Below are 15,573 nucleotides of genomic sequence, written 5' to 3' on the forward strand. Positions count from 1 at the left end.
ATGTGCACTTAACCGCTTGCGCCACCCAGCCTGCCCCTGTGCAGAAGCTTTTTAATTCAATGCGGTTCCACTTGTTTATTTTTGCGTTTGTTGCCTTTGCTTTTGGTGTCAAATCCAAAAAATCATTGACAACAATGCTGTCAAGGAGCTTACCAACTGTTCTAAGACTTCTATGGTTTCACTTTGAGCTGATTTTCGTATGTGGTGTAAAATAGGGATCCAGTTTCATCCTTTTGTATGTGGCTACCCAGTTTGCCCAACAGCATTTATTGAAGAGACTATCCTCTCCCCATTGTGTATTCTTGGCTTTTTTGTTGTAAATGAATTGACCATATATGCATCAATGTCTTTTCTCAGACCTTATTTCTGAGGTCTCTATTCTGTTCCATGGATCTATGCATCTTTTTATGCCAATACCATACTGTTTTGATTACTATAGCTTTGTAATATATTTTGAAATCAGGAAGTGTGATGCCTTCAGCTTTGTTCTTCTGTCTCAAGACTGTTTTGACTATTCAAGGTCTTTTGTGGTTCCATACAAATTTAAGGATTGTTTCTTCTGTTTCTGTGAAAAATGACATTGAAATTTTGATAAGGATTGCACTGAATCTGTAGATTGTTTTGGGTAGTATAGACATTTTAACAATATTAATTCTTCCAATCCATGAACACAAAATATCTTTCCATTTATTTGAGTCTTCAATTTCTTTCATCAATGTCTTATAGTTTTCAGTGTACAGAGCTTTTGCCTCCTTGATTAAATTTATTCCTAAGTATTTCATTCTTTTTGATGCTATTATAAATGGGACTGTTTTCTTAATTTCTCTTTCTGTGATAGTTCGTTATTAATGTATAAAAATACAACTGACTTTTGTATATTGATTTTGTATCCTGCAACTTTACTGAATTTGTGTATTAGTTCTAACAGTTTTTTGGTGACGTCTTTAGGGTTTTCCATATATAATATCGTGTCACGTAAAAATAGAGACAGTTTTACTTCTTCCTTTCCGATTTAGATGCTTTTTATTTTTTTTTTCTTGCTAACTGCTCTGGCTAGGACTTCCAGTACTATGTTGATTAAAAGTGGAGAGAGTGGGGACCGGCGCAGCAGTTAAGTGCGCACGCTCTGCTGCAGCAGCCCAGGGTTCGGATCCCGGGTGTGCACTGATGCGCTGCTTGTCAAGCTGTGCTGTGGCAGCGTCCCACTTAAAGTGGAGGAACATGGGCACAGATGTTAGCCCAAGGCCAGTCTTCCTCAGCAAAAAGAGGAGGATCGGCATCAGATGTTAGCTCAGGGCTAATCTTCCTCACAAAAAAAAAAAAAAAAGTGGGGAGAGTGGCCACCCTTGTCTTGTTCCTAATCTTAGGGGAAAAGCTTTCAGCTTTTCACTGTTGAGTATGATGTTAGCTGTGGGCTGTCATACACAGGCTTTATTATGTTGAGGTACATTCCCTCCATATCTAGTTTGTGCAGAGTTTTCATCATGAATGGATATTGAATTTTGTCAAATGCTTTTCCTGCCTCCATTGAGATGATCATATGATTTTTATCCTTCATTTTGTTAATGCAGTGTATCACATTGGTTGATTTGTAGATGTTGAACCATCCTTGCATGCCGAGAATAAATCCCATTTGATCATGGTGTATGATCCTTTTAATGTGCTGTTCAATTTGGTTTGCTAATATTTCGTTAAGGATTTCTGCATCTATGTTCATCAAGGACACCGGCTTGTAATTTTCTGTGCTTGTAGTGTCCTTGTCTGGTTTTGGTATTAAGGTAATACTGGCCTCATAAAATGAGTTTGCAAGTGTTCCTTCCTCTTCTATTTTTTGGAAGAGTTTGAGAAGTATTGGTATTCTTTAACTGTTTGTGAGAATTCACTACCGAAATAATCTGAGAAAATTATTTAACTTCTGAGCCTTTGCTACAAAATGGAGATATATACCTACTTATATCATAGGATTTCTGTAATAAGAGAATACTTACTATAGTATCTAGAATCAAGTAGTTATACAATAAATGTTAGGTTTCTGCTAAACCCCCTCTTCCAAAATAAAAGACAGTCTATCAAATATGCCCCATCTGAATATTCATTCCCACCTGGTTATGGTCAAGATGAGCAAGGGCCATAGTAAGTACTAATTTTAGCATAACCTGTGGAAAAAATTCTATGAAGAAATTGCTCATTTACTCTGGTAGCTACTTTCAAATTGTAGTTACTTAAAATTCAAGTTTTTAAATGCAGCAAATGCCCCCCCCCAATTAGGTATGACAGTAAAGAATAAAAGCATTTGTGCTAGACACTCCCTGTCATTTATTTTGTGATTCCTCTTTAAATTAATTTTAGAACTATAACAAACCTTTGATGAAGGAACCGCTGAAGAACTTGAGGGTGAAGTGTCTCTCGATGTTTTCAAAGACTGAACAGGTCTCTCTTTACCTATATAAGAAAATATCAAATGCAATTTTCTAGTTCATTTGTTTTCAATTAGTGTTATTTTGTAATTGAATAAATGGGGGGGGTCAGACACTTACTTTAGTATTGAAATTTTCGTTACACTATTAAGTTAAATCTGTTAATGTCTAAATCCACTATCTCTCTCAGAGGCTGGGCACCATCAAAAATTTCAAATAACCTAGAACCAACGGACAACATATATGGCAATCTAGGCCATACCAATGCCAGCTAGCAAGCAGAGAGCCACTGAGAAAACCTCAAGAAAGGCAAAAAGCATTTTAAAATCATAAATGCTTCCTCCTACAAGTTCCTAAAAGCTGGTTTTTAATAAATCACAAGATCCAACGGTAGTTATTATACAGATACCACCAAAGAGAACTAGCTAATTAAGTGGTAGCTCAAAGAGAGGCATGTAGGAAATTTAGCAGGTATCCCTAAAATGTTGAGATAGTTTAAAAAATAAAAACTAGAACACTATAACCTAGGACACTACTAATCCAGTGCCTGGTACGAATGAGTACCCAAATACTTGTTAAACGGTTAAAAATAAATCTGTATGAGATAAAGTCACTAGCCTTTATCTTTAGGCATTTCAGATATTCACATAGTGCTCTATGTATACCATTATTTTTACAGAAACTTAAGCCAGAAAATAGATTTAAATAATATTACTGTAGCCAGTTCAACAACAACAAAAATGTGTTTAGTTAAATAATAATAAGCTGCTGATAGAAAAAGATTTCATTAAACTATCTATATACGTCAAATATAACATAAATCCTCTGCTCTTAATTGTTAGCAAAACTGACAATTACAGAGAAGAGGAGAAAGTGGCACCAAGTGTGGAGTGACATAGAAGCTGGTTAAGGCTGAACGGTGGGTTAAGGCCAGGAAAGCAGTCAAGAGCAAAAGCAGAGACAAAACAACCTTGAAACTGAGGCAGAGCCAGCTTCAGTCAAAAAGTCTCTTAAGCGCTTCCTGTTATGACAAAGATAGCTAAGTAAGGGCCTGGAGGCTCTTAGGGCAGTAGTCAATAACATTTTTTTCCAATGTTCTGCAGACTCGCAAAGGCTTTCTCAAGATACCCCTCCACCCTCCCCAGGGACATTTGGCAATGTGTGAAGATATTTTTGATTCTCACAAGTGGGAGAGTGCCACTGGCACATAGTAAGTAGAGCCTAGGGATGCTGCTAAACATCCTACAGATGCAAAGGACAGCCCTCCACAACAAAGAATTATATGGCCTCAAATGTCAATAGTGCCGAGGTTGAGAACTGCTCTAGGCACAGTATTCCAACTCTGAAGCTCCAACAGTCTTAAAAAACACATATTCCTAGAACCTTTATTCTGTGGTATCATTAAGAGGCTTTCACACTAAGCAAGTTTAAAAGTTCTCGTAGACCTTAAAAATCAAAAGTAAAATGATACCAACCATCAGTACACCCCCAAATGACTAAAAGCATGGTTTGTTTAGTCATTTCCTATTATATTGCCATTGCATGTGGCAAATTCCACATCATGCTGTGACACTGTCAGTCTACGCCACTGCACCAAAGTTCCTAGAGGAACAAGTATCATAGCTTATTTCTTTCTGAATGTCTAGGACCTACCTAGCTTGATTCCTTTAAGAAAAGAGCAGGCACTTAAAAATTGGGTAAAAAGATGAATTATTTTCCCACTCTTAGGATACAATGACCTCCCCATCCTACTCTGATAAGCAATTCTTTAAAAGAAGATGAGCAGCTGGACCATTCAGCACAGCACACTATCCTAATTAAAGGCATAATTATAGGCTCAATTTTCGCATATAGCAGCTAGACACAGAAAAAAGTCTTTCATGAGCATCTGTTAATCTCTTACATAGCATTTCCTTTACAAATAAGACATCAGCACTACAGGTATGCCAAGTATGATGCCCAAGTGTAGACTTGGGATCTTTCCTGAATTTAGCTGCATAAGGGCTACTTTAAGCAGATTTCAACCAAACTCAGTGTGCAAAAGCAAAGGAATGCTGAAGGGTAAGGCAGGTGATTTATGACATATCCACATATATTCATATATACCTGTTGCATGAAGTGGAAGGGCAGGCAAGAAGCAAAAGATAAAGAAAAAGAATGATACAGATGGCAGCAGAAAAAGCACAGAAAAGGTAAATAGAAATCCCCTGATCCTACTGTTGTCAGGTCCTATCTGCCAATGAACTTCTTCTACAGATCTCAACCTCCAATGAGGCGGCTGTTCCTGACCAGGAATGGCTAGCCCAGAAAACCAACCCATATATCCCCCCAAATCCTATTACCCCAGTCTACTGCTATTCAACTCTGGTTCTGACAGTAGACTAATGGAGCAGTTACACACTTTTCCCATTTCTATAACTTCTATCAATTCAAGTCCCCCACCCCTTCACAAGCGCAAATCAAAATCTAACTCAAAACTCACCTCTTTCTGGCTTTCCTTCATTCTGCCGTTTGTAGGAGGCACCAGCACGCACGGACTCTAGGGAAAGGTGGGCAGGGAGGAATTAACACCAGCACCTCTGTGCCCAGGAGGAACAAGAGAAGAACCCAGAAGTAGGATTGATGAGAATAGGAACTTCTGAGCATTTGCTGGTGACTCTAACCTCTTTCCTATCCTGCCTTCAAGTTGGGCTGCCTGAGCAACCACCACTGAAGAGGAATAAATAACAGAACAGAAGAAAATCTCTGTTTAAGATCAGAAGCTAATTGGGTCCAAGAACAATGAACTATGAAGATGAGGCTAACCAAGGATAGCATGGGCAGAAAGGAATGAGAAAATGATAAGATACTGAAACTTGAAGATGGGGATCCTGTCTTACTCTTCATTGTAAGCACCTAGTCTAATCTCAAGTTGACATTCAAAGGACTGGTTAAACAATGACACCAAAAAATCAATAGTGAAAGATGAATCACCATTAGAAATCAAAAAGAACACTGGGAAGGTTTTCATAGCATATCATATCAGTTTCCTGGGCTTACAATGGTTATCTGCAAGTAGTCATTCTGACTTGCTCTCAACAAGAGCCTATTACTAAATCTTGCTAATTCTTTTTATACAAACTTTCTCATATAGTCATGTGCCGCATAACAACGCTTCAGTCAACAACAGACTGCATATACCATGGTGATCCCATAAGATCAGTACCATATAGCCTACGTGTGTAGTAGGCTATACCATCTAGGTTTGTATAAGAGCACTCTGATGTTCTCACAATGACGAAATCATCTAAAGATACATTTCTCAGAACATAACCCTGTTGTTCAGCAACGCATAACTGTAAATGATTTTCTTTATAAACAAATCCACAGCTACTGTCTTGGTTGAACCCCTAACTATCCCATATTTAAAATCTTGTAAATATTTTGTTAGCTTTCTTACCTGCAAACTCTTAATGATGGAGATAGAATCAGCTTTCTAAATAGCCTAAATATACTAGTAGGAGCTCCCAGATATCTTTCCAATAAAATGCAAACTCGTTAACATTTATTTCAAATTCTTCTATTATAGATCACAAATTGTCAATTTTACCTTTTTTCTGAGAAAATAACACACTTTTTATGAATTGTTACGGCATTGTCAGCAACTTGAATTAAAAAATGTTGTAAGAAATATCATGCAAATACTGCCATCCTACTTTTTGCAAGAATGTTGTTGAAGATGTACTTTCCTTCTCTCAGTGTTCACTGATCTGTCATTAGGAAAATTTTTGTTCCTCCTCAGCAGCCGATTTGCTTTTATCTGAGGTATACTGTGAACACTATTATTGCTCATTTCCTCTTTGCTTTAGGCAAATTCTTAGTTCACCTACAGCAACTGTTGAGAGCCTTATCATAGGCATTTATTTCATATACTAACTTTACTCTTACTTTTATTTTCATATCCTTATTTCCCTTTTACACAAAATCCTTCATCCATTTACTTAATCCTGTTTTATTAAGTGTTTATTTTGTTAGCCTGCCTCAAATTCTTTGTAGATGAAGAGATTAGGACAGTGATATTTTACAGGAGTGTCTGGAGTCTAGGGCTGGCTCATACTAGCTGGTGAGAGTGAACTGTCCATATCTTTTCCAAACTGAGTGATTCCACACTGGTAGCCTGAAATCAGTCGTGGTGGTATATTCACTCCATGGATATTGGCAAATGTCACAAATCAGTGTTTTTTTCCCCTGAAGAGTCAGTTTACTCACACACCAATGGTGCTGTATTTATTGATTTTGATTGCAAATTTCAGAGACAGTGTAGGAATTTCCACATTTAACTACAGATTCCTATCCATATTTGTAGAAATTTCCACATTTAACTACAGATTCCTATCCATATTGCCTTTAACAGGCCTGGGCTATTTAACAATATCCTAACAGACTAGTAAAACCACCCAGCTGAACCCAGCTCAAATTGCAGAATCATAAACAAATAAGTGGTTGTTTCAATCCACTAAGTTTTAGAGTATCTTTTTTTAAAATACAACAAGAAATAATAGAAACAACCCCACTGTGCTTAAACTCTTCATCCCGGAGTTTTCAATGATCTGTTTATTTTAAAACTAAAGGTCTTTCTTCTTTTCCTCTACTATAGCATTTTAACGATTTATAAGCAAGTTTTTCTTAGTATTTTGCCATTTGGTTTTCATGTCTTTGTACTTCTGTGTTTGTCCTCCTCCATCTTCCTAACTGCATCTTTCTCTTTCTTCTGTTGGCTGTTGTCCGTAAATGTAAGTGTTCCTCCTAACCTCAATCCTTTTTGCTCTCCCATTCTTAGGTGGCAACAACCAATACTGTGAATACAAATGTCTCTCAAATCCACTTCTTCCACTCACACTTCTATATTTCTAACTGACAGAATGCTACTCCTTAGCTATTTAGTCATTACCTCAAATTCATCTCACATATCATCTTAGTAAGCAGACACTAACTCCCTGCTTGAAAGCTGGACAAAAAGGCTCAACACATGCCTGTCTTTGCTGTGACTTGCTAAAGAAGAGGAGTTCCAAATTAGGATGACGGAAAGAAATTAGGAAAGGAAAATTCGGAAGGTGACAGTATGGAAACCAAAATCCAAGTCAATATATTGGTGAGTGAAAGAATAAATGGGGAGGAAGAAAATGAAGGGAAATTTCTAATACTGGTTCCATAGATCAGGCATAAAGTTCTTCCTATACAAATGAAATCAAAGCCAGAGAAGCAACTTAATGTTCCACCAAGCATTTAGAAGTTCTGTAAGAATTTAACAATATTTGGTACTCTTTGAAATAACAGCTGATAAGAATATAAATATTAACAATATTTGATGACTCTTTGAATATCGAACTGTAAATCTCATATGAACTTTCACAAATATACTTTCTTCCTGACGTGTTTTCCTGATGAAAGCAATGATGAACCTAACTAGACTCATCCAATCTTATCGTGTTATTAATTATTCATAACCCATATAGGAACAAAAGACACTACTAGGGGAAAAAATTAAAATCATCATTAGAGATGATAAAGTTAGGGGCTATGTCTTGCAAACTCTTAAATTCTTGGTACAGTGCCTAACAGATAGGAACAAGACAGATACTTCTGGATGAAAGTCTTATCAATAAAACAGATACTTCTGAATGAAAGTCTTATCAATAAAACAAACTCCATAGCACAGGTAGTACACTCATCTCTCCTTTGATAGCTGACGCTTTGAAAGAGAAATTTAGATATGAACAAATGAAGACGTGGTGGCTACAAAGATACTAAGGAAATGATTTATTTTTCTGGATCATGGATGAAGATATGCAAATTTGGGGCTCTTGGTTAGGAAGAACATGATTTCCCAGAGATCTACCGGTTTATTCAAGAAGATATGAAACAGAAAATGGAGGGGACACAAGAAAAATGCTCTTGTGATAAAGACACCAAAAAACAAGAGAAAAAAAACCCAACCAGACAGAGGGGTAGAGAAAGCTTTGCACCATCTCTGCTTCCCCTTAACAGTCATCCTTAGAAGATTAGAGATGCAACAAGTTAAAGGCGTATTAACTACTAATACTTGGAAGTGCACTTCCGAATAGAACTCTCCTTTAATGCATCAGCTAAAACCACACGGGCTTACATTTAAAAACATAAATAAGACATTACACCACCTGCACATATTATGAATGTGTGCAACTGACAGAACATACTAAGTCCTAAAACAAGGATGCTATAAATGCCTACACATATGGAAACGTCATTAATTGATTACTGTTTTAGATCCTTGATCACTTAGATGCCAGAAAAGCTATAGCTATACCTCTAGAATTCACCCAGGGAACTCACAGCCAAAGCTCTCTTGTAAGTCAACAATAAATTCTCAAACAAGAAGAATATATTGTAGAATCTAATTCAATAGCACATTCATAGCCTGGACCAGGTAAAAGTCCAAGATCTTCCAGGAAAATATTAAATTACTCTTTAAGTACTCCACATGGTACAGCTCATCTCAATAATCCTTCTCCACTTGCATCCCTCCACCAACTTCTACCCATCCTTCAGATAGCACCTAAAATGTTTATTCCTGTGTGATGACTTTTTTGTCTCCCTCACTAGGTCATAAACTCAGAGGGCAAAGACTGGGTCTGTCTTGCTTGGCAAATCACTTACGTGAAATATACTTTCATTGAATAAAAGACTGTATGAGTATTGAACATAAATACAGTGACTTTCAAGACAAAGAAACACTATGATATTCAGCTGCTATGAGAACAAGTTTATCTTCCCTTCCCACTGCCTAATGTACACGACCTGATGATAAAGTCTTATTTCTATATTTCCATTACCACTCTAAGCCTGCACAGAAAAGCCTTCATTCTAAAGGCAGAATTAAACCTCCAAATTTTATTGGAATTTCAGCTATAATCCAAAAATTTAGGTGGACTTCCAAATTTATTCACAGCCAACAAGTCTGAAGACATGTGTCTTTTCCCATTACATTGAAGTTCAATAATGGAATCTGTCTTCCAAATATACTCTTCTCAAAATAGTTTTTTAACTCTTGTACATTTTCAGTTATCTTAGAAGGTGTGCTTTCAGAAAAGAATAAATGTTGATGAATAATAGTCTTTCTTTAAAATATCTTCTATTCTTAACAATGATTGATGATATCAAGAAAATAAGGGGAGGAAGGGCCCAAAATCAGAGCTACAGAAAATCAGATACAAGATCAAAAAAAACAATAAATTTGCACATCTTCCATAGTAATGATATTTTAAAAATTCAACCAAAATGTCACACAACCTAATTAATAAATGAGCATCACTGCTAAATTTGACATTAATCCATAGCAAATGTTTAGAATGAATTAACAAAGAGGTAGTTTCTAAGTATTTACATATTCATCCCTAGCAGCCACAATGGATTCACAAAAACAAAGCAAGGCAATCTTTATGTCACTGCTTTGATAGAGGAAATGCTTTGTAACTTGAGTTTCCAGAAAGCACCTGACAAAGTCTTCCACTCACTTTCCTCAAGTGGAAAGTAAGACAAGATGGGGGAATCACAACCGCTTAAATAACAGCAAACAATGCAGATAAATGGTTGAGGTCCACAGAGAGAGGTCTCTAGAGGTTTCCATATTTGACCTTATGCTACTCAACATAATTATTAATGATTAACACAAAACACATAAAGCATACTTATGTGCAGGTAAAACAAAGCTGTTTTTATCTGCTGCTAATATATACGATGACTAAATGAGATTTTAGGACATCTATGGAACAGAATAATAAGCCAAAGTTAATTAGATAAAATTTAGCATTCCTAGATTTTTTTTAACGCATTAACTACACACAAACAATTGCACCTGAAAAAAGTACAGGCTGAAGGGCATTTTGTTTAAGAGCAATACATGTGAAAATGGCTTAGGTTTCAGTTGCCTAGAGTCCCATAAGGGCCAATAATACAATGTGGTTGACAAAATAAAAGTTCACTTTTAGCATCACAACTTGAACAGAAAAAAAATTTGGAAAGCAAAAGATCTGAAAAGGATGTAAAATAAAAGAAACAGCTGAAGAAACTAAATATATTTAAACCTAGAAAAAATAATCATGAAGATTAAGATGGTACTCTTCAAATACATAAAAGATGAACAACATAAAAAGAAGAAATATCTTCATGGCTCTAAGACAAATAACTAGCATTATGTAGATGTTACAGGAAAAGATTTTAATTGTTTTATAAAAAATGAGCTGTAGAAAGATGGAAGGACTGGATCATGATACAGTAAACATCATAGGAAATACTTTAACAAAGAACAGGTATGGAAGACTGAACTTGTAATCTCTGATGTCACCATTAACGCTATCCTAAAAAAGGTAAATAACAAAAGTATAAGATAGGAAAACAATGACATTCATTTGAGAAAGGGGAGAAAAAAAGGAAATACATAGCTGAGGGAGTTGGCAAATGGGAAGATGTTTGGTTAGATTAATTAGAATAAAAATAAACTTCAAGTAAAAATACACAAGGTATATAACAAAACAATTTTAACTAGAACAATATCATAATAAACAAGGGGAAAGGAAATGAGGTTAACTTGTACAACCTATACTGTTAGCATGTAAATATGGACAACAAAAATGAACGAAAAATAATATTGTAGTCACAGTATGACCAGGTTAGTTCAAGTTACAGGCAGAAAATTCTTACACGTAAAACACAAAATGAGAACAACAGTTTGATTTAGGAGAATAATTAGTCTGAAGCAGTACAAAGTTCCATAGGACTAACCCAAAAGTCTAAGTAGAAGAAATTTAAATATACGTGTGGACATGTAAGCACAAAATGGACAATACGTAGTTGAGATGAAAAAGCTAAAAATCATTCTGTGGCTTATAATTAAGCACATAAGAGACATATTAAATGCACAGAAGAATTATTAAGAATTAGTCTTTAAATGGTTACCATGGCCAAACTACTAGTGATCACTAAAATAAGTAAAATTACTCTGAAAAGTATAAACAAAAAGCAAAAAGTCAAAAGTTAAAAAATTAGCAAAACAAGAGCATAAGGAGTAATAAAATTATTTTTACCTGTTATTTATAGAAACATTTAAAACCTCTGTCAAAATTCCCATTTACATTAAAAGTAAATTAATACATTATTGCTAATTAACCCAGTTTAAATGACAGATAATCGAAGGACCCTGTTTCTCAGTCCTTTTTTGAAGAAAAAACTAAGTGTCATCAATCTTCGTGACATTTAGATTTAAAGCAAAACCTGGTACCACAAATACACAAATATGTAAAATAACAATAACTTCTTCCATTTATTGTTTAAAATAAGACTTCTCCATTAACTTTTTGCAAGATGATCTTATGTAACTATTCTGAAAACTATTTAAATAAAAGTACAGAAAAACATTTTAATAGTTCAGCCCAAATAGTTAAGGCATTAATGAAAGTAACCTGCAAAGAGAATTTTCCCAGAACAAACTTTTTTTCTTGATTAAAGAACTTCACTTTCAAAGCTAAATGACTTAAGAAAATAAACATGAAGGCATTAACATGAAGGCATTAACAAAGTCGTATGCTCTATTTCATTCAATTTACACCATATTTTAGTCTCTGAACTTTCTGTATCATCTTTTCATCACTCCAGATATTAAACGTATTAGACCTCCAAGGATGGGGAAAGTATAGTGGAAACCCTAAGACAGAAGCATCACCTTGTGGATCCTCCACATTTCATCTCAAGATTTTAGAGTGTTGGCCACTAACTACCAGGCTGAAAGCAGACAAAAGATGCCTCTCTAGAAATTTGTTTTAGAGGAGAAATAAAAAATAAGGCTAATTCACCAATAACTATCTTAAGTGACTTAATAGCTTCACCACAAGCTGTCAAGTAAGGATCTTGGGGCCAGCTCGGTGGCGTAATAGTTAAGTTCAAATGCTCTGCTTCGGCAGCCCAGGGTCTGCAGGTTCGAATCCTGGGTGTGGACCAACACATCACTTATCAAGCCATGCTGTGGCGGCATCCCACATACAAAAGAGAGGAAGGTGGGCACAGACGTTAGTTCAGAGCCAATCTTCCTAAGCAAAAAGAGGAAGATTGGCAACAGATGTTAGCTCAGGGCCAATCTTCCTCACCAAAAAAAAAGAATCTCAAGCTTCCATTTTACTCATGTTTTCTTAAAAAGGCTTTATAATCAGTTTCCAAAGATAAGTTTCTCCTCTTAATCAAATCATTAATAGCTCGGGATTTAAGTAATACACATCCAAAAAAATATGTTCTTAGAAGGTGTCTAGCTAATTATGATATTTATGTCTGTGCATATGAGTGTGCACTGGAGCTTAGAGATTGTTTATCTTCTTAAAGGAGGACAGGGGGTGGGAGGGAAGAAGGAAGTGAAGCAAATGAGAAAATATCAAACTTAACACTGAACTCCATGGTAAAGTTCAGTTACCAGGAACTACTCTGAAAGCATTTTAAGCAATAAGGCATATGTAAGTGACTATGTTTGTTTTAAATCCTTCAAATAACATTCTTAACTCCTACATGACCATTCATACACATGTATCCAAAAATATGTTTTTTGGAAGCCCCTCCCTACCAAGCTCTGAAAATAGAAAATTGATAAATGTTTATTAAATACAGGAATCCAGCAACAGCTACAATGGAGACAATCTGATGACCTGAAATGATCTCAACATGCAGGAGGCAAAGGCTGTTGAAGTAAAACTCTTATTATTAGGGGGAAAAAACAGTTAATAGGAAGGAAGTTAAAAGGAAAGATAAAGAACTATCCTAGATGTTTCTGTACTTTGGCTTATAATTCCTTCTCCCCAGAAGATACTTCTCCACTTGTAGAAACCTGAAATAAAAGATGAACCCAAATATCATTTCCCCTACAACATGTTCTTCCAAACCCCAGAGTGAGAATCTCTCTTACCTTGACCTGCTCATGTCATCTTAACTCATTTATGACATATCAATTCTTATATCAAAGTTATATTTACATATTGATAAAGTTGGTATTAGGGGAAAATACATACATACTCTAGTTCCTTGGTGACAGGAATATCTTTCTATCTAACACAGTGCCTTTCATATAGAAGGCATGAGGAAATTTCTGAATGACCTCAACTGCAGGTAGTAGAGTCTAGAAGATAATACAGAAACGCTTTATCTAGACAATAAGTTGTTTTGTTTATTTATTTCAACATACTGAGCAATTCAGCCCAGACAACATGCACAGAATGCCATGTATGCCCAGGCACTCCAAATTTAAAAAAAAAAAAAGGAAGTTGGAAAAGAATGAAGCTAACGTAGGTTTTAGCTCTAAATTCTATAAAGCTATATCTTATATGTAGGGGAAACCACTGATATTTGTTATGAAAAATATACTATCAGATATATAGAGATACCATCTAGTGACAGAATATTAAGGAGTTTGGACCGGCACAGGAATTAGCAGAAAATACAGGAGGTGTATGACTTTCTGACATGATTACAAACACATCTCTTCCATGCTGAAGAATTAGAAGGGAAATGCCATGCGGCCTGCAACTTAGTGTTCATTATACTATTCTTTTCACTTTTCTAAAAGTTTGAAAATTTTCAAAATAAAAAGTTAAGAAGATATATTTCTTACAACATCTATAAGGCAATCTGACTCTACGTTCTCATAGGTGCAGGTTGCAAAAGAAAAAGTCTTAAAAATACATACTTCTATGTTGAGATTGATGGAAAGAGTATGTTTTGCTTCTTTCTGGAGAGTAGCTTCTACTACTGACACTGGATCCAGATCTGCTGTGTGGAGACTCCTTTCGGCCTACAGGTGATTCTCTGAAAAAAGGTGTGTCTCTTTTATGAGGAGACCGGTCTCTCACATAATGGGAAGAGTAGAAACCTTTTCTTCTAAAGCCATCTCTCATGTCCCTTGGAAGAAAAAGTAAAATAAGTTAATTACAACCTGTACAAAAACTCTTGATTACAAGCTACTCTTTATTTATGTTATAATCTTAGTTCCCTTTTTCTACCACCACCTGACTTTCAAAGTCAGTCAGCAAAATGAAATTTTATCCCTGAAAAACTATTTAAAATGCATTATTTTTTCACAGTTTGGGGTAGAAGCAAGTAGTTAAGTTCAAAAGCCACTTTATTCTAAGCAAGCATAGAAATTTTAAAAAGTGAAAAATATACAGTCATATAGTCTCTATTTCTGTTTGCCATTAATAGTATACCACACAGCTACCATACTTTCAAAGACACCCAGGGAATGCCAAAGATTCCCCAAGGGAGACATTTCATGGCCTACTATCCCCCTCTAAGTATAGTATATACTACTGGTTTTCAACTGGTACAATTTTGCCTCCCAGGTGACAATTTGGCAATGTCGGTAAACATTTTTGTTGTCACAACTGGAGAGAAGGGGGTGCTACTGGTGGCTAGGGGCCAGGGATGCTGCTAAAATCCTACAATGCCCAGGACAGCTCCCATACACAAACACACAACAAAAAACTATCTGATCCAAAATGTTAATAATGTCAAGGCTGAGAAACCCTGCTATATACCTATTAATCCTTGCTCTCTGAGTTTGTATCCTTAGTATGCAGATTGTTGCCCATCTCTAAACACCAACTTTTTATAAATCACCTCTACTTTTACTAATTAAATTTCTTTATTAAGCAACATCATCAACTCAAAGCAGAAAATAAGTCTGAGTAGTAAAACTTTATAAAGCAAAACCATCTTTAAAACATCAAAGCAAAGCAAAATTATTAAATAAAACCATCAAGACATGAGCCTCTATGTAAAAGAATACTTGGAGTCAAACAAGTTTTAATTAAGGTTTAGCAAATGTACCTCCATATTAAAATTAAAGAACATTAAATTTCAGACAGAATGCTTAGAGACAAACCAATGGCATGAAATTTCAAATGCTTAAAAAATAATTTTAGCATACTGATTGGTAGTCCCCAATATATAAGTAGGTTATTGTCATTAGCTGACTAATACCCAAAATATATTGCCCTTACAGATACAATTAAGTTTCTCTGGGCAAAAGCAGAAAACAGCTAAAACTCATTTATGATAAATGAACTTGGACAGAATACTAATATTGAAATAAAGCATTAAAGAGATT

At 35.5% G+C, this 15,573-nt stretch overlaps 1 protein-coding gene across 6 annotated transcripts in view; it reads right to left on the reverse strand.

The window, feature by feature from the left end:
- Positions 1-15,573, reverse strand: part of PPHLN1 (periphilin 1) — a 118,721-nt gene that overhangs the window by 52,361 nt on the left and 50,787 nt on the right. For 4 of the 6 annotated variants that reach the window (XM_058558489.1, XM_058558490.1, XM_058558485.1 and 1 more), the window contains 3 exons: positions 14,155-14,366; positions 4,900-4,956; positions 2,363-2,442 (listed from right to left, as the gene is read on the reverse strand). In XM_058558489.1, the coding sequence (XP_058414472.1) occupies positions 2,363-2,442; positions 4,900-4,956; positions 14,155-14,366 (349 nt within the window). The remainder of the gene's footprint in view (positions 1-2,362; positions 2,443-4,899; positions 4,957-14,154; positions 14,367-15,573) is intronic. The other 2 variants (XM_058558491.1, XM_058558488.1) reach the window with 1 other exon arrangement.

This window comes from Diceros bicornis, chromosome 17 (assembly GCF_020826845.1).
Source record: "Diceros bicornis minor isolate mBicDic1 chromosome 17, mDicBic1.mat.cur, whole genome shotgun sequence".
In the NCBI taxonomy this organism is placed as follows: Eukaryota; Metazoa; Chordata; class Mammalia; order Perissodactyla; family Rhinocerotidae; genus Diceros; species Diceros bicornis.